The 24,859-nt window shown below is 52.4% G+C and overlaps 1 protein-coding gene across 4 annotated transcripts in view; it reads left to right on the top strand.

Annotated features, from left to right (window-relative positions):
* Sptbn4 (spectrin beta, non-erythrocytic 4) overlaps positions 1-24,859 on the top strand; it is a 75,601-nt gene that overhangs the window by 23,651 nt on the left and 27,091 nt on the right. For 2 of the 4 annotated variants that reach the window (XR_012442493.1, XM_020166916.2), the window contains exons 14-20: positions 2,133-3,069; positions 4,535-4,672; positions 6,377-7,127; positions 8,576-8,778; positions 13,373-13,463; positions 16,817-16,963; positions 18,109-18,372. Coding sequence is in view for 3 of the 4 variants with exons in the window: in XM_020166916.2 (XP_020022505.2) it covers positions 2,133-3,069; positions 4,535-4,672; positions 6,377-7,127; positions 8,576-8,778; positions 13,373-13,463; positions 16,817-16,963; positions 18,109-18,372 (2,531 nt within the window). In the remaining variant the exon portion in view is untranslated. Of the gene's footprint in view, positions 1-2,132; positions 3,070-4,534; positions 4,673-6,376; positions 7,128-8,575; positions 8,779-13,372; positions 13,464-14,749; positions 14,849-15,042; positions 15,175-16,816; positions 16,964-18,108; positions 18,373-24,859 lie in introns of those variants that run through there. The other 2 variants (XM_074057129.1, XM_074057130.1) reach the window with 2 other exon arrangements.

Genomic DNA, 24,859 nt, shown 5'->3' with positions numbered 1-24,859 from the left:
AGTGATAGAGTGCTTGCCTTGCATGTTCAAGGCCCTAGATTCAATACCTAGAACAAAAAAGGAAGGACGGAAGGAAGGGGAGAGAGAGACAGAGAGAGAGAGACAGAGAGAGAGAGAGAGAGAGAGAGAGAAACTTATTTGGGCTTGGTTAGGTGACTGGGGGTACTTCAAGGCAGTGTGTTTTGCTGTGGATGGGATGCTGGGATGCTATCATGATATGGGGAATTAGATGACTTTTTTCAGTACTGGGGTTTGAATTCGGGGCTTCATGTTTGCAAGGCAGGCTCTCTACCACTTGAGCCGCATCTCCAGCTCTTGATTGAGCATCTTAACCATTCTTATCTAGATAGTGGGAGGAAGAGAGGGAGACTGTTGCAGGTAACTGGCAGCAGTTACTCACCTTGGCCAGGAAGGGAGATATGGGTCATTTTTGTAGTTTACAGTGTCCTTATATTTGACTGTGCACAGGTGTGATTGGTTTTTTTCCACTTCACCTTGGTACAGAGTGCCCTTGTCTGACAGCAGTCTGCAAGATGTCCAGTGCTCATCAGGTAGCTGTGAATGCTGACAGCACTTAGGGCTGCTCCTTTGTCCCTCATGAGGAAATAAGCATCATGGGTGTGTGTGGGGGGCATCTCATCCTTATGGGACTGTGTCATCTCAGGGCAAACATCCAGGGGCTGGGCAAGTTACTCAGTAGTGGAGTCCCTGCTTAGCATGCACGAGGCCCTGGGCTCAAGCCCCAGCACTGCTAAGAGCAAATAAATGTCCAGGCTTCCTTTCAAGCCCTGTTGTGGTCTTCCCAATCTTAACCAAGTCCCTTCTCACCCACATCATAACCTCAGGGAAGGCTGTTGGGACCTCTCCTGCACCTTAGAGGTATCTTTCCTGGAAGCTGCCTCTGTCTTCTCATGAGATCTCAGCTCCTGGAGACAACCAGTAACATTGAGAATGCAGCAAGGGGGCGTGTGTGTGTGTGTGTGTGTGTGTGTGTGTGTGTGTGTGTAGACTGTTGTCATGGTGACCAGAGGCAGTGCTTCCTGGTAAGTGGTCCAGAGTGTGCTCTCCTGATTGGCCACTTCTTACTCATCCTAGGCAAGTTCCCTCCCCTCTCCATGCCTCCATTTTCTTCTTTAAATGAGGCCAGCAAGGATGTTGTGAGGTTGGATGGTTGTGAGGATTAAATGACACAGTGTCCGAGTAAGGGGTGGATACATGGAAGCTGTGCTGTTACTGTTACTCAGTTGCAGGCCTTGGCATTTGAATCCATCTCAGTGACTGTTCAGAACCAACTCAACCACACCTGTCATCTCAGCTATGCAGGAGGCGTAAATAAGGAGGCTAGCCCTCCAGGCAGGCAGGCCATAAATGCAAGACCCTTTCTGAAAAATAACTAAAGCAAAAAGGGATGGGGGCATAACTCGAGTGGTAGAGCACCTGCCTAGCAAGTCCGAGGCCCTGAATTGAAACCAAAAGAGTACCACCAAAAAAAGAAAAAAAATTGCTGGTTGGGAATGGAGGTGTAGCTCAGTGATAGAGTGCTTGTCTAGCACGTGGGAGACACTGGGTTTGACTCCCAACATAGGAAATAAGTAAATAAATATTGACTGTGACCATTAAATTAATTTCATAATTCTCTAGTCATAAACCGGAGACCCAGGAGGAAGGTGACCTATTTGAGTAAGTTCGGGTCACAACTGGTTAGTAGATAAGGTGACAGAGGATAGGGGGAACCCAGAACTATGGTTTAAGAGCTGGGAAGTTGCACCTGGCCTAGTTCTCACGGAAAGATAACGTACACTTAAATGTATGGGAATGCATCCATCATCCAGCCACAAGCCACTAGGCTATGGTTCTGGGCTCCACTGTGTGCTGGGAAGTGGCGGGAATGAAGTGTGACGGAAACAGTCCCAAGCCCTCCCCAGTCCATGGGGAAGACCGAACAGGCAGTGACAGCCCAGAGTTGGGATGTGGGAAGCAGAGAAGCCTGAGTCTAGAAGTGTTTGCTTCAGAAGGTGTGAGGGAAGGTTGCCTGGAGGCGGAGGACGCGCACCTGTTGATTTCAGGGCGAGGACACCACTTTCTCTAGGGCCGGTGCCCGACTGCAAATCCTCCTCTTCCCCTGGCCCCAGGTTACCAGCCGTGCGACCCGCAGGTCATCTGCAACCGCGTGAACCACGTGCACGGCTGTCTGGCGGAGCTGCAGGAGCAGGCTGCGCGGCGGCGCGCGGAGCTGGAGGCGTCGCGGAGCCTGTGGGCGCTGCTGCAGGAGCTGGAGGAGGCCGAGAGCTGGGCGCGCGACAAGGAGCGCCTCCTGGAGGCGGCGGGCGGCGGCGGCGGTGGCGCAGCGGGCCCGGCGGGCGGCGCGCACGACCTGTCCAGCACGGCGCGCCTGCTGGCGCAGCACAAGATCCTGCAGGGCGAGCTGGGCGGGCGGCGGGCGCTGCTGCAGCAGGCGCTGCGGCGCGGCGAGGAGCTGGCTGCGGCCGGGGGCGCCGTCGGCCCGGGCGCCGAGACCGTGCACTTGGCCGGCCTGGCGGAGCGCGCGGCGAGCGCACGGCGCCGCTGGCAGCGGCTGGAGGAGGCGGCGGCGCGGCGCGAGCGGCGGCTGCAGGAGGCGCGCGCGCTGCACCAATTCGGCGCTGACCTCGACGGGCTCCTCGACTGGCTTCGCGACGCTTACCGCCTGGCCGCCGCCGGCGACTTCGGCCACGACGAGGCGTCCAGCCGCCGCCTGGCGCGCCAGCACCGCGCGCTCACCGGGGAGGTGGAAGCGCATCGTGGGCCCGTGGGCGGCCTGCGGCGTCAGCTGGCGACACTGGGGGGCGCCAGCGGTGCCGGGCCTCTGGTGGTGGCGCTGCAGGTGCGTGTGGTGGAGGCAGAGCAGCTGTTCGCCGAGGTGACCGAGGTGGCCGCGTTGCGGCGCCAGTGGCTGCGGGACGCGCTCGCCGTGTACCGCATGTTCGGCGAGGTGCACGCGTGCGAACTGTGGATCGGCGAGAAGGAGCAGTGGCTGCTCGCTATGCGCGTGCCCGATTCGCTCGACGACGTCGAAGTAGTGCAGCACCGGTGAGAGCGCGCTTGGGGGACTCCTGGGTCCCCTTCCTCATGTGAATTCTTGGTTCAGTAGTTCCAGATCCAAACCTGGCTTCATTCCTAAGCAGCTTTGTGACAATTCTGCACTTGCCTAACCTCTCTGAACCCGTTTGCCCATCTATAAAGTGGTTTCCTATTATTAGTCCCTTCATCACAGGCTAGTGGCAAACAGAAAATGAGTGATTGTGAAACACTTAGCAAACACCTTGGGCCTACCAGGAACATTCCACTCGAATTTTCTATTGCTACAATGAAGTTTATATTCACCCTGCGCAAAATTACCCACCTAAGGTCCTCCACAGACACCCCAAACTGGCTACCCTCTGGGACCACCCACTGCCCTGCACAAATGTCATCTCCCTAACTCCAACCTTTGTCACTTTCTCTTTCCTCCTGTTTTACACTGCATAGCCCTTATCCGCTCTGTATCACACACACACTGATCTGTTTCTTGGCTGACTTAGTCAGGAGACTGTCCCTCTGTACACTTCTCTTTCTCCCTCTCCCTGTCACCTGTTCATCCATCCATGTGTTCACAGGAATTTTCTGAGTGCCTGCTACATTCTAGGCCTCACCCTGTGCCCATAGTTTTCTAGTTGCTTTACACATTATTTTATATAAAGGAGAACAGTGCCCAGCTTTAAAAAGATCTCCTGGAGGCCAGGCATGCTAGTTCACACCTGTAATCCCAGCACCTGGGAGGCTGAGGCAGGAAGATTGAGAGTTCAAGGCCAGCCTGGGCTGCGTAGTGAGTTCCAGGTCAACTTGAACTTCATATCAAGACTCTGTTTCAAAACAAACAAAAAGATCTCCCAGGCTGCCATGTGGAGGGCAAGGTGGAGGGGGTGACAGTGGCTGGGAACCCAGAGAGGCAAATGGGTTGGGGACTCAGATGGGAAGGGACAGGCCTGGACCACAGTAGGAGGCCAAGTGAGCAGGCCATGGGGACTGATGGTCTGGGATACTTGCCCAAAACCAGGCTCAGAAGTCAGGCCTGGGGCTGGTGGGGGTGGACCCTGAGTTGAGGACTCATAGGAAGACCAAAATTGGAGGGAAATGCAGAGGGCAGTTTGAGACACAGAGGGTGTGAGAGCCCCAACGAGGTATACAGCAGGCTTTCAGGTTGGAGGCAAGTTAAAAAGGAAAGGGGTTGAGGCTGAAGACTGATGTGGAGGTCGTGGGTACAGAGGTGAGGTCAGAGGACATGGGGATATGTGGAGATGGCCCAGGGAGGATGTGATGGAAAGTCCACAGGGTTCAGGGCAGGGCGCTTAGTGGCCTAACATTTCATCAGTCAGTGGAGGAGGAGGAGCTGGCAAAGGATCCTGGGAAGGAAGCTGGAAGCTGAGACCAGGGCCAGGAGGAGGAAGCTTCATAATAGCCAAGAAGTGGGCAGGTCACTGGGTTCTGGCCTCTGAGCATCTCCATCCTCCTGCAGATTTGAGAGCCTAGACCAGGAAATGAACAGTTTGATGGGTCGCGTTCTGGACGTGAACCACACGGTTCAGGAGCTGGTGGAAGGAGGACACCCCAGTTCAGACGAGGTGCGCTCTTGCCAGGACCACCTGAACAGCAGGTAGGCAGGGCCTGGGCCTGGGACTGGGCCTGGAAGTCCTTCCTGGAAGCATACCACTCCTTCCTGTCAGTCCCTTCCACATTCACTCCACCATGGAAATCAAAGATGTGCAATTTCTTACTCCTGACATGCTGATAAATCAGTAAAATCTTGAGAAAATGGTAATACCCTGTGCAGGTGATGATATGGTAAAATAAGGATACACTGTATTCCATTGGCTGTTCAGAAAGGACTTATGTAGTATCCACTATCAGCCAGGAGTCTTCCAAAACACTTTATATATTTTGTTTTATCTTCTAATATCCCAATTTTTATTGTAAAGCTTCCAGAATTTAGAACTCTAAGAATAGTAGCAAACTGCCAGTGTAGTGGTACACACCTGTAATCCCAGCAACTCAGGAAGAGGAGGTAGGAGAATCACTGTCTGAGGCTGGTCTAGGCAAAAATATCAGATCCTGTCTGAAAAAGAGACTAAAGTCCAAAGGTTTGGGGCATGGCTCAAATGGTGGAGCACTTGCCTAGCACGTTTGAGGCCCTGAGTTCAATTCCCAGTATTGTCCCCCACCAAAAAAAAAAAAAAAGTGGCAAATTAGTTTCTTTCCTCTTGAAACATTCCCAGCAATTTTCTTAGTGTGTGGGGGTCATGGATGGAGATGCAGATCCACAAGAGTGAAATCTGGCCAGGCCCAGTGCCTATAGTCCCAGATACTGGGGGGGCCAAGGCAGGGGCATCACTTGAGCCCAGGGGTTCAGGTCCAGCCTAGACAATGTAGTGAGATCTTGTCTCAAAACCCCAATCAAAATAAAAACCAAATAGGTAAAATTCGTATCCAGGATTACTCAGTCCGATAACCATGAGTCAGACCTTACAGAACTTAATACCGAGAAATTTAAAAATATTAAATCATTTGAAAATAATACTGATACTGGGTGTGGATCAAGTGGTAGAGCATCTGTCCAGCAAGGACGAGGGTGGTGGTACACAACTATAATCCCAGCACTGGGAAGGCTGTGACAGGAGGATCTCAAGTTCAAGGCCAGCCAAAAACCCAAAATAAATAAAGGAACAAGATAATGAGTCCGTTAAATGTTAGCATAATTACCTTTTTAAAAAAACCCAAAAACCTTTTTTGCAGTACTGGGGGTTGAACCCAAGGCCTGACCCATGCTAGGCCAAGTTCTCTTATCAATGGGCTATATATATATTTTTTTCAAATCAGAAAAACGTAGCGAAAAGAGTGGCATGGGGTTTTTGAGTTTGCAATTTTTTTTTTTGGTCCTGAGGATAGAACCCAGGACCTTATGTATGCTAGGTAAGCACTCTACTACTGATCTATGTACTCCTAGCTACAAATTTCTTTAATGTCTGGCTGAAGGCAGGCAGCCCGGCTCTCGGGTCTGCTTCTGCCTTTACTGCCTGGCATGTGACCTCTGGAAAGGCCACTGAACCCAGGAAGAGAAAGAACGGGAAAAGGCAAACATCGTGTAGCATTACGAATATACTCTGTGCTCGATCGTATTATGTATTACGTCGAGAACCGCTGCTCTAAGCAGCGTGCTGGGTGCGGGTCTCATTTTACACAGGCAGAAAGGGGCTCAGAGAGATAAAGTGACTTTCCCAAGGTAACGTAGTGGCCTCGCTTCTTCCCTGGGAGGTTGGGTTCCCCCACACCCAAGAGGAGTCACCCTCTTTGTCCTGCGCAGGTGGAACCGCATCGTGGAGCTGGTGGAGCAGCGCAAGGAGGAGATGAGCGCCGTGCTGCTGGTGGAGAACCACGTGCTGGAAGTGGCCGAGGTGCGCGCCCAGGTGCGCGAGAAGCGGCGAGCGGTGGAGAGCGCGCCCCGCGCGGGCGGCGCCCTGCAGTGGCGCCTTAGTGGCCTGGAGGCCGCTTTGCAAGCGCTCGAGCCACGCCAGGCGGCCCTTCTGGAGGAGGCAGCCCTGCTGGCGGAGCGCTTCCCGGCGCAGGCGGCACGGCTGCACCAGGGCGCGGAGGAGCTGGGCGCCGAGTGGGGCGCGCTGGCCAGCTCGGCGCAGGCCTGCGGCGAGGCGGTGGCGGCGGCCGGGCGCCTGCAGCGTTTCCTGCACGACCTGGACGCGTTCCTGGACTGGCTCGTGCGCGCCCAAGAGGCGGCGGGCGGCGTCGAGGGTCCCCTGCCCGGTAGCCTGGAGGAGGCGGACGCGCTGCTGGCGCGCCACGCGGCGCTCAAGGAGGAGGTGGATCAGCGCGAGGAGGACTATGCGCGCATCGTGGCAGCCAGCGAGGCGCTGCTGGCGGCCGACGGCGCCGAGCTGGGCCCAGGACTGGCGCTCGACGAGTGGCTGCCACACCTCGAAGTAGGCTGGCACAAGTTGCTCGGCTTGTGGGAGGCGCGCAGGGAGGCGCTGGTCCAGGCGCACGTCTACCAGCTCTTCTTGCGCGACCTTCGCCAGGCGCTCGCCGTGCTGCGCAACCAGGTGCCAGCTGGGGACACTGGGAGTGGGGGATCCTAGGCCGCTAGCAGGGAAGGGGTGGTCGCCGGGACCACTGGGGTCGTGGCTTATCTGAAGTGGGTGGGAATTCGGAGGGAGGGACCCATTTATCCGGAAAACTCAGTTTTAGATCATCCAGTGCGAGTTTGTGATGGCGGGGTGGGTTGGTGTCCTAAGGAAGGTGGCAGATGACCCCGGGGGAGATGTCAAAGGCGTAAGATTCTGCAGGGAGGACGGGGGCGTGGCTCGAGTGGTCCGGCGCTTGCCTAGCATGTGTGAGGCCCTGGGTTCAATTCCCAGTAAACCCTCCTCCCAAATTTATGGAGGTCGATGGCACGCTGAGAGGTTTTTTTTGGGGGGGGGCAGTAGATGTGGATTAAATAGTTGTGGATGCCGAAGTCCGCAAATTATCTTCATTTTGGAGACAATTGTAGATTTTCTGGAGAGGGTGATTGTTTCTAGCTTGAGCCACCTGCGGTGATTATCTGGGGACAAAGATCATTCTGGAAGGGAAACCAAATGTGAGGATTTGAGTGATAGAACACCCAGTTGTTCAGGTTGCCCAAAAGGAGGAACCAGCGTTTGGAGCCATCTTAGATGATCTCCTATGCTGTTGTGTAAGGGACGCTCACCCAGTGTGAGGATTATCTGGAGACGAGTGACAGAGAGCTTCTGAATCATGAGCTTATACTAAATATGGAGCTGCGGTGGCCTTAAGAGACCATTTCTAGTGTCCATTTTACTAGTATCCATTTAGAAAATTAACCTCAGAGAGGAAAAGAATTTTCTTGAGGTTGCACAGCACCCATTTCTGTCCTCATCAATTAATCATATATTTCCTGAGTGTTCCCTCACTGCTGAGCACATCTCAAGAAACAAATCACAAGATGAGACCCTAATATAGTTGACATTCTAGTTAGTGTGAGTGTGTGTGTGTGTGTGTGTGTGTGTGTGTGTGTATGGTACACAAACAAATGCACATATATATGCATATATATATGCAAATATATGTCAGAGATGTTGAGCGTGGTGTTTCACGCCTGTAATCCCAGCACTCAAGAGCCTGAGGCAGGAGGATGGAGAGTTCCAGGCCAGCCTGAGCTATCTAGCGAGACACTTTCTCCAAAAAACAAACAAGCAAAAAATATGCCAGGTATATGGTAGGAGAATAACAAAGTAGGGTAAAGAGATGTGGCTGAGAAGAGGGTTGATGGTTTTGGTAGGGTGGTCAGAGACATGAAGAAAGGGAAGGAGCCAGTCATGGGGGTACTTGGAAGGACAGACTGCCAGGCAGAGAAAGGGACCAGCATGTGCAAAGGCCCTGAGGCAAGACCATTTTTGCCAGCAGGGAGAAGAGTGATAGAAGCCAGTTGGCAGGCTCTCCCAGGTCCTGGAATGGAAGGAGGTTGACCTGTGCCCCCTCTATTTCCCAGGAGGTGGCACTGTCTGGTGCAGAGCTCCCAGGCACAGTGGAATCAGTAGAAGAGGCGATGAAAAGACACAGGGATTTTCTCACCACAATGGAGCTGAACCAGCAGAAGATGCAGGTGGCTGTGCAGGCCGCAGAGAGCCTGCTGCGGCAGGGCAACGTCTACGGGGAGCAGGCCCAGGAGGCCGTGGTCCGGCTGCTGGAAAAGTAGGTCCCCAGACCTGGGGGCTTAGGAGATGGATCTGGGCACATGGGAGGGGGCAAGGGAGGCCAGAATCTGTCTTTCCAACACTGTTTTCTGCTTCTCTCTGGTTTTTATTTAATCCCATATTGTTTTAGATTTGATTTTAATTGGATATTTTGTGGGAAAGGAACAGAAGCTTGCAAACACAAAAAATACAGAAAATATACAGTGAGAAGTTTCTCAAAAGCCTGCCCACAGCACAGGAGAGCTGGACCTAGGCTAGATGCTCTCTGCCTCTGCCATCTTGCCCTGAACCTTCCCTGGTAGCTCTGGGATCCCCCAACTCCCAAATCCCAGCTACCTTTCCCCAGGCTGGCCTTGGAGCTCTCCAGCTTTCCAGATAGGATAGTGATGTCCCCTGCCTGGCCCCAGCCACCCATTCTCCAGGAAGCCTGCTGCCCACGTGTCTGTGAGTCTCCTTCACGCTTCTCTTGCGCTTTACTCTCTGCTGCTCTCACCATCTGTCCCCACTGCCTTCTTTGTCCATGCACTAATCAAGCATTTACCATGTGTGAGGCACTATTTTAGGCCTCAACAAAACAGTACCACCAGCCGAGCGTGCTGGCACATTCTCATAATCCCAGGATTCAGGAGACTAATGCAGGATTATCTCTAGTTTGAGGCTATCCTGGACTACATAATGAGACTGTCTCAAAAAAAGCAAACCAAAGCTGGGCGCCAGTGGCTCACGCCTGTAATCCTAGCTACTCAGGAGGCAGAGATCAGGAGGATTGAGGTTTGAAGCCAGCCTGGGCAAATAGTTTTCAAGACTGTCTCGGAAAAAAAAAAAAATCACAATAAATAGGGCTGGTGGAGTGGCTCAAGGTGTAGGCCCTGAGTTCAAAACCTAGCACCACAAAAAACCAAACCAAACCAAGTAAACAAACAACAACAAAAAACACCAAATAAAGCAAAGCAAAAAACAAAACAACACTACCCTTTCCCCAGATCTTAGCTGTTATGGAGGGACCGTTCTAGGACCTTGTTTAGGTCTAGTTTTGTGTGTGTGTGTGTGTGTGGTACTGGGGATTGAACCTCATGCTTGCTAGGCAAGAGCTGTACCACTTGAGCCATGCCCCCAGCCCTTTTGTTTTTATTTTTTAAATGTTATTGTTTTTACATTTACTTACATGTGTATACATTGTGCCACTTCCTCCCCACCCCCCCATTTTCTTTGCCAGGGCTGGCCTCAACTCTCAGACCTCTACCTCCACCTTTGGAGTAGCTGGGATTACAGCTGTGCACTATCAAGCCCACCTAGGTCCACCTTTTTCTCTTTCAGTGTGTCTTGTCCTCTGGTGACCCCAGATTTTGCCTCTCTGGTCCTCTGACTCTCCTGACATAACCCAGGCTAGAAGAAGGACCAGTGTCCCTCTGTCTGTCTTCCAGTGGGAAACATAACTGTCACTTTGCTCTACACCACAGCCCTGAAACCTCAGCTCCTTTTCTAATCTGGCCTCAGGCCTCTTTCCCCCCCTGCCCATATTAATCTGAGACAAGGCTGGTGGTGTCTAAAGGAAATTGCTATAAGAATCCTGACCCTGAAGATGCAAAAACATCTTCTAGTGCTACCCTCTCCAGGTCTACATTTCTCTTTCTTTTTTTCTTTTCCTTGGCAGTAATGGGGTTTGAATTCAGGGTCCTCCTACATGCTAGGCAGAAACTCTACCACTTGGACTACTACCCTTAGCCCTTTTTTGAGGGAGTGGGGAGCAGCTGGGGTTTGAACTCAGGGCTTCACACTTGCAAAGCAGGTGCTCTACTGCTTGAGCCACAACTCCAGTCCATTTTGCTCTGGTTATTTTGGAGATTGGTCTATAACTATTTGCCCAGCTGACCTCGAACCTCGATCCTCCCGATCTCAGCCTCCCAAGTTGCTAGGATTACAGACATGAGCCACCAGTACCTGGCTCCCCCAGCCCTTTTTGCATAAGTTATTTTTTGAGAGGGTCTCACATTCTTGCCTGGGGTTGGCCTTGGACTGAGATCCTCCTGCCTTCACCTCATGAGAAACTGGGATTACAGGTGTGTGCCAACACGCCAGGCCTCTGTCCCACATTTCTTGAGCATCTTCTATATACCATGCTCTGCAGGATGAACAGGAGTGGCCCAGGGGACTGTCATTCCGTGACTCTCTCATTCCTTCCTTTTCAGTCATTCATAAATTACTCCATTCATTCTATTGTTTAGTGTCACAGACTTCAGTCAGTCACACACATACTGAGTGAGCCCAACCTCTGTTCCAGGCTGTGCAGGGCAATTCAGGGCACACAGCAGCGACCAGGCCAGGACATGACTCCTGCCTCACAGATGTCCCCCTCTATCTGACAAGGATGACCCGGAGGGGTCAGAGCCTGGATGGGAGAAGTACAGAGGGCTGTAGGAGCCCAGACAGGGTGTCTATCCCAATTCTGTGCTGGGCGAGGTGGGGAACCCAGCAAGGATTGAGACTGACCCAATCTCTGCACCTCTACCCCAGGACATTTGCTTGTCTAGGGGCACATTTCTACCCCGTGGACAGATAGGGAGGGCTTTTCACCTACGAGGGGGCAGCACCCTGCAGAGTTGGGTTGTGGAGGCCTGGAGTCAGACAGGTCACATCCTTGTCTCAGCTCCAGCCCTCAACCTGTGAGATTGAGGGGGAGTCACAGTCTTTCTGCACCTCAGCTGGCTGGAACCAGGTCCATGTGTGTGACATGCTCTCCTTAGCTGCACTTGGCATGTGAAATTCACTTGCCCATGGTCCCAGACAGGAAGTGGCACAGCCGGGATTGGAGCCTTGATGCTTTCCCAGAATCACAGAGGGAGGCCTTTCCTCCTCCTGGGACTCAGCTTGTGGATCTGGCTGGTAACAAACAGCCCAGAGGGATTGATGCCAGCTCAGTTCCTATTCCCTGGCTACCTAGCTCATCAGGAGGCCGTCCCTATTTTGTTTGCTCCTATTGGGTCTTTGCTGCTCTACCTCTGGGTCTGTTTGGAACTGTCTCTTACATGCCCTGTCTCTGCCTCCATCTATCTATTTCTGTGTCTGTTTCCTGCTCTTCTCCTCCTGCTCTGCTTTCCTCTCCTTCTGTCTGCATCTCTAACCCTGTCTGCCTTTTCTTCTGCCTCATCCTCTCTTTCTTAGACACTTTATTTTTGTTTCTCTCATCTCTGATCTCTCTTGCATTCATTCATCCATTCTTTGTTCATTCAGTAAAAAACATATTAAGCACCTAGTGTGTGCTGGATCCTTGTCTAGGCATGGAGCATACAGCTATGGGCAAAACAAAAATCCTTGCCTTTTCAAAAGTATAATTGCAGTGTGGGAGATGGACCAGACAGAGAGCACACACAGTGTGTCAGATAGTGAGAAGTGCCCAGGAGAAAACTGAAGAAGGAAAGGAAACCAGAAAGGAAGGACCTCTCCAAGAAGGGGACATTTAACTAGACATTGGGAAAAGAAAGGCCATTCCAGGAAGAGGGACGGCCAGTGCCAAGACCCTGAGGTGGAAGCAGTTTGTTTAAGACACAGTGGGGAGGCCAACAGGCTTACAGCAGACTGAGGAAAAGGAGTGGTGTATGTGTGTGGGGGGGTGCGGGGCTGGAAAGTCAGGAGGGGCTTGGAGGGGGACCTGGGGTTGGGGATAGTCTCATTCTCCATCTGTCTCTTTGTTCCCTCTCCCTGGGGGAGAGGGCAACAGAACTGGCATGAACTCAAGCTGATGTGGGCACAGGAGGCCTGGCTCCCCAGGACTGGGATGTTGGGACGTCCAGTCCTTGTTCCTGCCTGGCCAGTGCATTGAGGCCAAGGGCCTAATCGTTCCTGTGGTGTACCACACCAGCCTCCCTGTGGATCCCATTGCCACCTTTCCCTATACCTGTTCTCTTCTCTCTCTACTACTCTACTACCCCTCTCCTGTCTGTGTGTCAGACTGTGTCTTGCTGATGGCATCTTGCCACCTTGCTGCCTGTCCCTCCTTGGGATAGCCTTCTCCTGACCCTCTGTCTCCTTTCATTGTGTGTGTGTGTGTGTAGGGGCTGGGGCTCTAATCTAGGGCCTTGCACTGCTAGGCAAGCACTCTGCCACTGAGCTACATCCCCAGCCCTTTGTTTCTCTCTCTGTATCTCTCTGGCTCCATCTCCCCATTGTCTCTTTCTCTTTGCTTTTATCTCTCTGAGTCTCTTGTCAATCATTTCCCCTTGAGGTCTCTGTTTATCTTTTTATCTCTGGCCCTGTATTCCTCTCGCGTGTGCTCTCTCCTGCACGTCTCTCAGTTTTTGTCTCTGAGTATCCCTTATTCTCTCATCTCCCAGGGTTTGTCTTTTTCTGTCTCTGTAAGGGTATCTCTCTCATCATGTCTGTCTGTCTTCTAACACCCCCTCCCTTCTCTGTATCTCTTTGCCCCTCTGCAGCCTGGTCTCTGGCTCTGTCCCATTAATGTCTTGTTTCTCCCCACATTGCCACCATGGTCTCTCCTCCTCCTCTCTTCCCTGCCCCTACCCAGCCCGAGGTCCTTACAGTCAGTCCTTCTGCCAGCACCTGGGCTTCTCCTAGCCCTTTCTCCTTGTCACCAGGAGCCAAGAAAACCAGCTACAGGCCCAGCAGTGGTTGCAGAAGCTATATGACCAGCTTGAGCTGCAGCACTTCCTCCGAGACTGCCACGAGGTAGGACCTCCAGCTGGACTGAGGACAGTGATTCCCCCTTTCCTAAGAGGGACTTGCTCCATAGCAGAGGTGGGGGCGGGGACGCCCCGTCTAAGTGGGTCGCAGAGCGATGCCCTCTCTGTGCCGCCAGGAGGCGCGCGTATCCCGGTGTCAGTGCGCATGCTCCGCAGGTCCCTGCCCGCCTACGCGGGCTCCCTGGTAGAAGGGAGGGGCCCCGGATGCCTATGGCAACGGCGCGCGTCCGCGCCTACGGGTTCCGCGGGGACGAGCGCTGATCTCACCCTTCTCTCTAGAGGTTTGTGAGAAGCGCTGTGCTCCAGAAGAGGGGTGGAGCTTCGGTTACGCATGACTCCGAATCAAGCCATTGCCACTTTAAAAGTGTCCGGGAATCAAGCCCCTACTTCCACACACACACAGGGGTCGCCCCAAATTCGAGATGATACAGGCTTCTTTGCCCGTTAGCGACAGTTCAGGAGACTCGCTGCCTCCTCCTCCTCCTTCCCCGTATTCCATAGGAACTGTTCTAGACTCCTATCACATCAGAGATGGACAAGTATTTTCCTAACCCCCGAACAGAGACGGTCTTGGCCCCTAGTTCATCCATCTGAGGGACCAAGGATTCCCCCCCATGCTGAACCAGTACCTGTTTCCTCCAACTAAAGATGGTTCCGAAACCAGGTTTCTTCCTTCCTCCCACCCCAACTAAACATGGCTTGAGCCTCTCCATGTAGAAAAACCTATGGGTGATTGTTTTTCCCACATTTACAATAAACAAGAGCATCCCTTGAGGATGTTGGGGCTCAAGCCTGTTAGAGATGGGTCGCCTGGCCCCCATTTCTCCCATTGGAGATGTTCTGGACTGAAGTATTGTAAGAGATGTTCTAGGTCCCTCTTCCCATATTCCCTATCTGCATGCAGTACAGTAGCCACGAACCCGAGCCTCTTCCCATTAGAGATACTCGGGAGATCCTTTTAGTCCCCCTTCATAGTCCCTACCCTCACATAGCTGAGATAGCCCGGGTCTCAGGGCCCCTCGTCCCAGCGCAGTTAGATTTGGTCCAGCGTGCCCCCCACCCCGTCGTGAGATTGTTCTGGACCAAGTAGCAGTGATCTGAGATAGCGTAAAAGCCCCCCAACCCCAAAGTCAGGGAGGGTGGTTGATGATTACTCCCTCACCCCAATTAGGGCCCCGCAAGGAGGCGAGCATAGAGGCAGGCAGGGGGCGCGCGCGGGCGGGCGCGTGGCCGCGGCGCGGGGGCGAGGGAGGGGGCGCGCGTCCGCCGAAGCCTCAGCCGTCGCCGCCGCTGCCGCCGCCGTCGCAGTGAAGGGGCGAGTGCCCGCCCGCCCGCCGCAGGGACGCCCCGCCAACGCCGCTGCCGCTTCAGGTCTCGGGGGCGCCCAGGGGAGGGGGCTGGCGCACGCCCCCGCCGACATGGGCGGGGGAGGGGGCTTAGGCGCGTGCTCGCCCGGCGGGGCCGCGGGAGGGAGGGAGGGAGGGAGGGGGCGGGGGCGGGCCGGGCAGGCGCCGGGACCCCCGCCCTGGGGGAGGGGCAAGGACGCCGGGAGCTGTCCGCGGTGCTGGTGCGGGCGGGACCGAGGAGCCGGCCCCCGGGAAAGGGGAGGGGGCACTTCCAAGCCTAACTCTTAGGGTGGTCTGAAATTGCCGTGAGGGTTCAGAGGGTCCTAAGCTCTCTAGGAGGCTCTTCTCTGGGTAATGAAGGGATTTGAGACTTGCCCTGAGTGTGGGGGCGGTGCTCAGTCTTTTGGGGCTTGCATCTTTGGTTCTCGAGGGGTCTGTGTCAGCCTTGGATGATGGGGGTGAATCACTTTTCGGGGGCTCTGCTTTTGGCGATGGGTCTTGGATTTGATCTGAGGCTGGGGGACTCTGACTTTGAGGGCCTTTGCGTTTGTTGTGGGGGAGTCTGCCTTGGCCTCAGTGATGAGAGGGGGCAATCACTTTGGGGCGGGGGACTTTACCTTAAGGACCGGTACCATCTCCTTTAGGGAGCTTTGCTTTTACTGTGGTCTCTGGTTGCCATTGGACTCTTCCCTGCGTAAACCCTGGGAACCTGTGAACTGAGTTGGGCTCAGCATTTGACTTGGCTCGTGTGTGCGTGCGTGTGTGTGTGTGTGTGTGTGTGTGTGTGTGTGCATTTGACTTGGCTCGTGTGTGCGTGTGTGTGTGTGTGTGAAGCTATCCTGGACCCCTGGAGAGCATATGCTCAAGGGACGTGGGGTGGGGTTTGGTCGGTTTGGGATTTGCCCTTGGCTATGACTGCATCTGCCTCCCAGGACCGCGGCTGCGGCCGCGGAACTGGAATTTTTTTTTTTTTTCCAGGAGGGAGGAGGAGGAGGATCTTGTGACTAGAGGGGGGGAGGAGAAAGGGGAGGAGCAAACCGTCCCAGGTACTAGGTTCGGCCATGAGCGGAGAGGTTGTGGCTTGGGGAACAAGTCTTGTTTTTCTATGGAGGTGGCTAGTCTGGGAGGTTTGATCTAACACACACTGGGGAGTCTAGGGCTAGATTTTGGGGTATGCTGGTTTGGGAGCCTTGTTGCTCACATTTGGGGGATTGGCTTTTTGGTTGGGGGCTTAAGCTGGTCATGGTTTGGGGAGCTAGGGTCTTAAAGACTCCAAGGGCTGGATTTAGGGAAGCCTCTGGGCTTGTAGGGGTACTGAAACTCAGTTGTGGGGGATAGCTGTACTCCAAATTGGAGACTTGGCAGGGGTTGAGTGGTCGTTTGGGGTTTGATGTCATGTTGGGGTGTTGGGCTAGATACAGGAGCTTCATTCAACCTCAGGAATGGGCGAGGGTCTTGAATTGGCCCTGTTTTGGTTTTTGTGTGTGTGTGTGTGGTACTGGGGATAGGACTCAGGGCCTCATGCTTGCTAGGCAAATCGCTGTACTACTGAGCCATGTCCCCAGTCTGAATTGGTCCTTATTAGGGGAGCTGAGACTGAATTGAAAAGTTTTAAGTTTTGTTATGGGTGGGGCTGGAGCTGAGTTGGGGGTTAGCTAGATTAGGCTCGAGAGCTTGCTTGGCGGGCTATTTGGCCTCCAGTGGAAGGAGGCTGACTGTCTCAGGAGTCCTGAATTGGACAGTGTGGGCTGCCCTAGACCCAGAGGATCTGGGGTTTGGGGACCCTTCCATTTATCTTCTACCCAAGAAAGGGCTTGAGTTGCCCACTCCCAGCATAAAGGCCTCCCTTTCAAAGATTTATCCATCCCTCATCCTCCCCCCACACACCCCACTTTAGCAGCCCAGCACTGAACCTGGGACTTCCTGCAGCGATGGGGGGGGCTGTGACAGGATGGGGAGGCGGCGCTGAGCCCTCCTACCGTGCCCTGCACAGCTGGATGGCTGGATCCATGAGAAAATGCTGATGGCGCGGGATGGCACACGGGAAGACAGCCACAAGCTGCACAAGAGATGGCTCCGGCACCAGGCATTCATGGCCGAGCTGGCTCAGAATAAGGAGTGGCTGGAGAAGATCGAGAGGGTGAGGATGCAGAAGGCCCCTCTGCCCCGGCCTCCAGGGAATCACCTCTTACTTCCAGTGCCCTCCACTGCCATCTTGCTGGCCTCACATCCCTGAACTGGTTCAGAGCAGCTCCACGTCTTCCTACCTATGTGACCTGGAGTAATTCATGTTACCTTTCAGACCGCAGTTGGCGCATCTCTTCCAAATGATGCCCATAGCCTCCTGCATGTTAAGTATTTCACCGCTTCCTGTAACCTCCACCAGGCTTGGTTTCAAGTCATTTGAGACATCTAAGATGGAAGGCCAGGGAGATGGACTGGGAAGCCCTGGGAGGCCCTGGGTTAATGTGAGCTTTGGATTTTTGTAACCCTGGGTTCTAATATGTCAAGTCTGTTACCAGTTGTGGGGCCTTGGAGAGTTGCGTTACCCTTTTGAGCTTCAGTTTACTCTTCTGAGTGAAATTAAGGAAATAATAAATGTAGCCATTTCCCTAGGCTTTTGAGCATATAAAGTGCGTAATACAACGCCAGGCATCTAGGGGCTGTAATTACCCTGGTGGTGTTATTTTTAATGTGTAGCTCTGGGCCACCAAGGTGCTTGAGCTCAGTTTTGGAGGAACCCAGCCAGGTATTAAAGCTTCAACACCCCACCCAAAAACTTCCCCCGATTATGGCTGAACCCCTAGATCTGAAACCCTGGAAACTCCCATTCTTCTAATTCAAATGAAGATACCTAGCTTGGCCTTACACCCTTAAATGATCATTGATACCCTATGAATGATGACATATAGCAAAGCCAGTCTTCTTGACTTTGGTTTAATGGAAGTTCATTCATGCCTCACTTGTTCTTTTTTCTACCTCTGTCTCTCTGTTGTCTTTTGTATGGTCCTCTCCCATGGTTCTGATTCTATGTCTCTGTGTCTGTCACTCTATGAATATCTCTCTCTTCCTGTTTCCTTCCCACATCTCCCTCCCCACACCTGTCTGTCTGTCTCTCTTTTGTTGTTCTTCCTTGGCTCCTTCTGTCTCTGGGCCTATCTCTCGATCTACCCTTCGGTCTCCAACTTCCTGTCTCTTTTCCTGCATCTCTCTGTGTCCACATTTCTCTGTCCATCCACAATTGCTTACCCCTTCCTTCCCATCTGCTATCCACCACTGGGGCAGGAGGGCCAGCAACTGATACAGGAGAAGCCGGAGCTGGCGGCCTCTGTGCGGAAGAAGCTGGGTGAGATCCGGCAGTGTTGGGCAGAGCTGGAGAGCACCACCCAGGCCAAGGCACGGCAGCTCTTCGAGGCCAGCAAGGCAGACCAGCTGGTGCAGAGTTTTGTTGAGCTGGACAAGAAGCTTCTTCACATGGAAAGCCAGCTGCAAGATGTGGACCCTGGTGGGGACCTGGCCACTGTCAACAGCCAGCTCAAGAGGCTGCAGGTATGGATGGCCTGGTTGGTCCAATGAGGGATCCCTGTGCCACGATGGGGCAGGTCAGGGTCCAACCCCACTGAAAGTATTTCAGACTGAGGGGGTTTAATGTAGGAGTTTATTTCAAACGTGTGGAAGAGGCTGGAAGAGCACAAAGGGACTACTGAGGCAGTCCTAGTAGTAGCTGTTAGAAGCAGCCACCACCCCTAGGGCAAAGGGCACAAAGGAAAGGAGGGATGCAGGGCTAAGAAGGTGTAGATAAATAACCACACACTGAAGTTTCCTCAGGACCCTGACGCTTGTCTCCTGTGGAGAGAAATGAGGGTGCAGAGGAACCATGACCTTCATTGAGCACTTCCTCTACTGGTCTTTGGGCTGAGTTCTCCCTGATCCCTCCCAGCAATCCTAGGACATTGGTATTATTATCCCCCCTCCATTGTACCAGTGGAGAAACTGAGGCACAGAAAGTGAAGGGCCTGGCCCCAAAATTTATGGGTATCCAGGATCTGCCTTACAAAATGGAGTTCCTAGAGAACAGGCACATGTCTGCTTTCCTCTGCTCCCCGCCTGGCAGCAGACTGATGCTAGGACATGATGGTCTGATGTGGAATGGTTTGAGCTGTGAATGTAGGCTGTGCTTCTCACCTCCCCACGTGCAATGGCTCCTGCCTTTATATGCCAGGAACAATGCCTGATGGTGACCAGTGGGAAGCTGAGGCTCTGAGAGGTGAATTTCCTTGCTTGGGGTAGAAAGTCTAGGTCTCTCACCTCTTTGCTTCTCCTGCTTAGTTTTGCTTATAAACTGCTTGGTATACAGTGTGTGTGTGGGGGGGTGGGGAACAGCTCAGTGTGGTGGCAAAAAGTTCTCAAGATCCTGTATCAACCAATAAGCTGGGTGTGATGGTGCACGCCTGTCCTCCCAGCTGTGCCACAAGTGTCAAAGGAGGATCTCGGTCTGGGCTGACCTGGCAACAAATGCAAGGCCATATTTGGAAAATAACCAAAGCAAAAAGGGCTGGAGATGTGGCTCAAGTTTGTAGAGTGCCTACCTAGCAAGTGCAAGGTCCTGAGTTCAAACCCCAGTATCACCAAAAAAAAAAAAAAAAACCTAATAATAAAAGCATAATGACACTGATCTTCAAAGACTTTTTGTGGCCAGGTGCTAATCCTAGCTACTCAAGAAGCAGAGATCAGGAGGATCATGGTTCGAAGCCAGCCTGGGCAAATAGTTCAAGAGACATATCTTGAAAAAGCCCATCACAAAAACAGGGCTGGTGGAGTGACTCAAGGTGAAGGCCCTGAGTTCAAGCCCCAGTACTGCAAAAAACAAACAAACAGAAAAGACCTTCTGTGTAGAGTAGACCTACTGATATTTACCATATGAAGAGTGAAACTGGAGAAATATGTAAGTTATTTATTCACTTGAAAACAGTATTAAATCTATCCTAGCTTAGCCCAAATAGCCCTTTTTTTAATGAACAACTATATTAAAAAAAAAACTGTAGTGAGAAGGTTGGCATTTTCATTTTTTGCAACTCAAGTGTGGAATAGAGGAGAGCTGGCTTCTCACACCTGCCTCCTCATTCAGTCTGTGACTGTCCCATGGGTCATCTAGTCTTTGCAAAACCTTACTGTACACTTGGGAGAGAATGAAAGCAAGAAAAGCAAATAAAACTTTATTGTTTCTATAAAAATAATTGTAACCAGTATCCCAGCTTAGTGGTTCATGCCTGTAATTCCAGCTACTCAGGAGGCAGAGTTAGGAAGATTATGGTTGAGGCCAGCCAGGGAAAAAGTGAGAGACCCTATTTGAAAAACAAACTAAAAAGCAAAAGAAATGGGGTGCTCAGGTGGCTCAAGTGACAGAGCACCTGCCTAGCAAGCACAAGGTCCTGAGCTCAATGCCAAGTACTGCCAAAAAAAAAAAAAAAAACCCACAAAAAGTCAGGGCAGGAGCCAATGGTTCATGCCTGTAATCTTAGCTACTCAGGAGGCAGAGATCAGGAGGATCACTGTTCAAAGCCAGACCAGGCAAGTATCTCACGAGACCCTATCTCAAAAATACCCAACATATAGCAGGGCTGGTGGAGTGGCTCAAGTGATAGAGCACCTGCCCAGCAAGCATGAGGCCCTGAATTCAAACCCCAGTACCTGCAAAAAAAAAAATCGTAACCTTGAAAATATGCCAGGGATCCCAGGGGTCCACAGACTATACTTTGAGAACCCTGATGTATGTTCTGTGCCAGGCACTGGTACCCCCACCTCTGCCCAGCAGCTCTGTGAGGAAGCTACTGTCATCCTCATGTGTCCATGAGAAAGCCACAGTGCAGAAGGGATCCATGGTTAGCCCAAGGTCATATGGCCACCAAGTGGCTGTTCAGTACCTTGTGTAGCTCCCATCCACTGCTGTTCCTCAGTTACTCCCAGGCTACAGTGGAGAACCATGGTGATTCTCTTGCTGGCCTCTGAGAAACTGATCACATGGACCCCCTCTGACTGGGCAGGCAGTGGACACACAGAGTGACTTAGTCCAAAGTCTGCTTTTACAGGTCTCCCAGAATGTTGGCAGAGATAAGAGGGGTTGGCAGCCTAGACGGTCAGACAGAGGCGGAGCAAGCAGTAAAAGCAGCCTGAGGACTCAGGGACGAGAGCTTGGGTTCAGAGTACAGGCACATTTTCACATGTGTGTCCCCCTAAGCCTCCATCTGCCCTCTTTTTGGGGGTGGGGGGCGGAACTGAGGTTTGAACTCAGGGCTTTGCACTTGATAGGCAGGTACTCTACCACTTGAGCCACACCTTCAGTCCTCCATCTGCCCTCTTAAGTAGACTCTATCTGTGTGGGCCTCCCACAGTCAGATGAGGTTGTACATGAATAGAAGCCGCTTAGCACAGTATGTGAGATGTGGTGTGCTCCCAAGAAATAGGGATCTGTGACTGTCAGTGTCCCCAAAGAAGTCACGGTCAACTGAGGAAAATCTGAGGAGGGCTTACAGAGAGTCAGTCCCCACCCCACCCCTTTCTCTCACTGAGATGTGGTCTCACTATGTAGCCCAAACTGGCCTGGAACTCCCAATCCTCCTGCCTCAGCCTCCTGAGTGCTGGGATTACAAGTGTGTGCTGCCTTGCCAGCAGAAAGAATGTCTTGAAAAGGTGTGATCAACAGGTGAGGAAGACATAGGGAGTTCAGTGTACTGAACCTGACAGCTGGGAGCCTCAGCTGGAGGAAGGGGAAGGAGAAGTCTTAGAAGGAGATAGTCACCAGACTGGATCTAAGACCCTTAAGTCAAGCCCAGCAGCCAACTGGGTATGATGACTCATACCTGTAATCCTAGCTATTTGGGAAATTGAGACAGGACCAGTCTGAGGCCAGCCCTTGGAAAAGCAAGATCCTACCTGAAAAATAAACTGAGAAAGCAAAAAGAGCTGGGAGTGTAGCTGAAGTGGTAGAGCACCTGCCAGCAATCACAAGGCCCTAAGCTCAATCCTGAATTCGATTCCTAGTACCGTTTTTAAAAAAAAAAAAAAAAAAAGGCATATGTCAGTGGCTAAAAGCTTAAAGGCTCAGACTCTGACTCAGGCAGGCCTGGATTTGGGTCATGGCCCTACTGCTCTCTAGCCCTCTGATGTGGGGCTGGGGGCTTTGCCTCTCACTCTAGACCTCAGCTACCTCTGTGCAATGGCAAACACCCTAGTGCTAGCCCACTCCTTGTGAGCAGGGCTGGATTTGGGGCATCATGGTCAAGGGTGCAGATGGGAGCCAGGCCCACGCCCTGACTGCAACTTACTAGCTGGGCAGCCTGGGGATGTTACGTGTCTTTGTGCCTCAATTTCTGCTTCCGTAAAATGGTCATACTAGTACGTCTGACCTCCTGTGGACATTGAGAAGATGAAAAGAATTGCTGCTCCAGCAAATCTTAGATACAATATTTGTTTAGAGGTCTTTGATGTTTGATTTATTTATTTAATTAATTTAGGTGGGACTGGGATTTGAACGCAAGGCTTCAGTCTTTTTGCTTTGGCTATTTTAGAGATGGGGGGTTTCAAAAACTTTTTGCCTTGTACGGTGATCCTCCCAGTCTCAGCCTCTAAGTATCAAGCAGTGTAGGTATGAGCCATCGTCGCCTGGTGAGGCCTTTAATTTTAATTGTCTACAACCTGCAGGTATGTCTTTGCCATACTGTGTTCAAAAATTACTTTGGGCCCAGTGGGGTGATTCTTGCCTAAAATCCTAGCACTTGGGAGACAAAGGCAGGAGGATCATGAGATCAAAGCCATCCTGGGCTATAGAGCAAGTTCTACACCAGCCTGGGCTGTATAGTGAGACCCTGCCTCAAAAATTACCAAAACAGCTGGGCGCCAGTGGCTCACGCCTGTAATCCTAGCTACTCAGGAGGCAGAGATCAGGAGGTTTGTGGTTTGAAGTCAGCCTGGGCAAATAGTTTGTGAGACCCTATCTGGAAAAAAAATCACAAAAAAAAGGGCTGGTGGGGTGGCTCAAGGTGTAGGTCCTGAGTTCAAATCCCAGTACTGCAAAATAAAATAAAATAAAAACCAAAACAAGAACAAAAAATATTAGGCTAGTGGCTCAGTACCAGAATACTTTTGCCTAACATATGTGAGGCCCTGGGTTAGATCCCAGCACCGCAAAACGACAACAAAAAAGAACCAACAAAAAACCAATAAACACCTTTGCTCTGGTTACACTATTTATTTGATACATAGTTATTTCATTTGTTTTGTTCCTATTCAATTTGGGGCATTTCCTCTTTGTGTTGCTTTTTTAAAAAATGTATTTTGGGGGTGGCATATGGTATATGAACACAGTACTAAATGTAGTCACTGCGGCTGTCTGGGTCCTGTGCTGCATCCCTCTGATGGCTGATGCTCCCTCCCCCGCTGGGCAGGAGCACCTGTTGTCTGTACCACTGCCAGCATTTGGTACCGACAGACCTTTTTGATTTTTCCCAGTCTGATGGCGGGAACTGGCATCGCACTGTGGCCTGTGCGTTTGCCCATCTTTCCTGTAACTGTGTAGCGTGGGCCTCAGGATCCTCTTGTTGGCCTTGTAAGTGGCAGAGGGACGATCTGCGACCTCTGGCTTCAGCCAGAAGACAGGAGCAGGGCATCCTTCCCCAGGTGTGTGTGCCGTGGGGAGGACCGGCAGACAGAACACAAGATGAGTGCCCATTGTCCAAAGGAGAGGCTGAGGCCTGAATGGGATAAAGGACTGGCCTTTGGTCACAGCAATGGGTGTCCCAGCACACAGGACTCCAGCTCTTTCTCCAGCAGAGGGAGCCCAAGACAGGGAGTGACCTAGCGGGCCAAGGCCCCAGATGGAGCCCAGCTGGGCCTCAGGAGCTGTGCTGGGGACAGGAGGGGCCTCCCAAGGTCCTGCTGTTCCCTGGGGCCCAGGGTGTCTGCTGGAGGGAGGGCCTGAGCCTTCCAGCTTGGACCGTGTCCTGGCTGCCCCACCCTCAGGCTGTGCTCTTTCGCTTCCACCTCTGTATGTCTCTCTCTGCCTGTTCTCCCCCTCTCTTCTCTCTCTCTCTCTCTCTCTCTCTCTCTTGCTCTCCCCGCCACCCCCTCCCTCTCTTCTTTTTGGATTGAACACAGGGCTGTTACCCTCCCTTGATCTCCCTTTGCCCTCGTGTCCTCATCCCCTTGTTCCCCTCTTCAGCCCCTACAGAAGAGATGCCAACTCCCAGGCCCAGGCCCAGAACCCTGACTCGTGGCCTCCTGCCCAACTTTCCTTACTGGTAAGGACCAGATGGTAGAGTTCCAAGCTGCTGCTTCCCAGACCTCGGGGGTCGGGCCAGCTGGTCCTGCTCAGCTGCAGCTCCTGCTTGGAGGGTGGGGGCTGGTCTCTTGCCATCTGAGGGGAATAAGCAGAGAAAATGTGCTGGAGACTTTGCAGCTGTTGGGCTGAGTCCCTGGGGCCCCTTATCCCACCCACCACACCCCATGCAATGCTCTTTCTCTGCCCAAGGAAACCTGGTCCCCCTCCATCACCTACCCCCCCCCGCCTCACATTTCTGCATCCAGCTCAGTGTAACCGAGGGTCCAGATTCCTGAGCTATACTGCCCAGGGTTTGAATCCATTCCACTGCTGTGTCACCAAGGGCCTGGGACCTCACCTTTCTGAGCCACACTGTTTAATTATAGAGAAGCAGAGTGATAGGCAGTTTGGAGTTGCAGTCCTGTGGTCCTGGGTTCAAATTCTACCTCTGGAAGATTTTACTGTGGGCCAGTGTCTGCTCCTCTGAGCCTCAGTTTCCACAACTGGAACCTGGGAAGGAGCAAGGTGGATCCAAGTAGGAATAAGGCTGACCTAGGAATTGGTCCCACCTATGATGTGGCTAGCACCCAGGCCATTTTGCAAGAAGGCTCTTGATTTGTTTTCAAAACTTCGCTGCCTTTAAAAAAAAATTAGTAAACTGGGCATGGTGGTGCCCTTCTGTAATCCCAACAAATGGTAGGAGGATTTTGAATTCCAGAA

The sequence above is a fragment of the Castor canadensis genome, chromosome 16 (genome assembly GCF_047511655.1).
Source record: "Castor canadensis chromosome 16, mCasCan1.hap1v2, whole genome shotgun sequence".
Taxonomy (NCBI): domain Eukaryota; kingdom Metazoa; phylum Chordata; class Mammalia; order Rodentia; family Castoridae; genus Castor; species Castor canadensis.
Note: the sequence above shows the minus strand (reverse complement) of the source record. Positions and strands in the feature narration are given on the sequence as shown.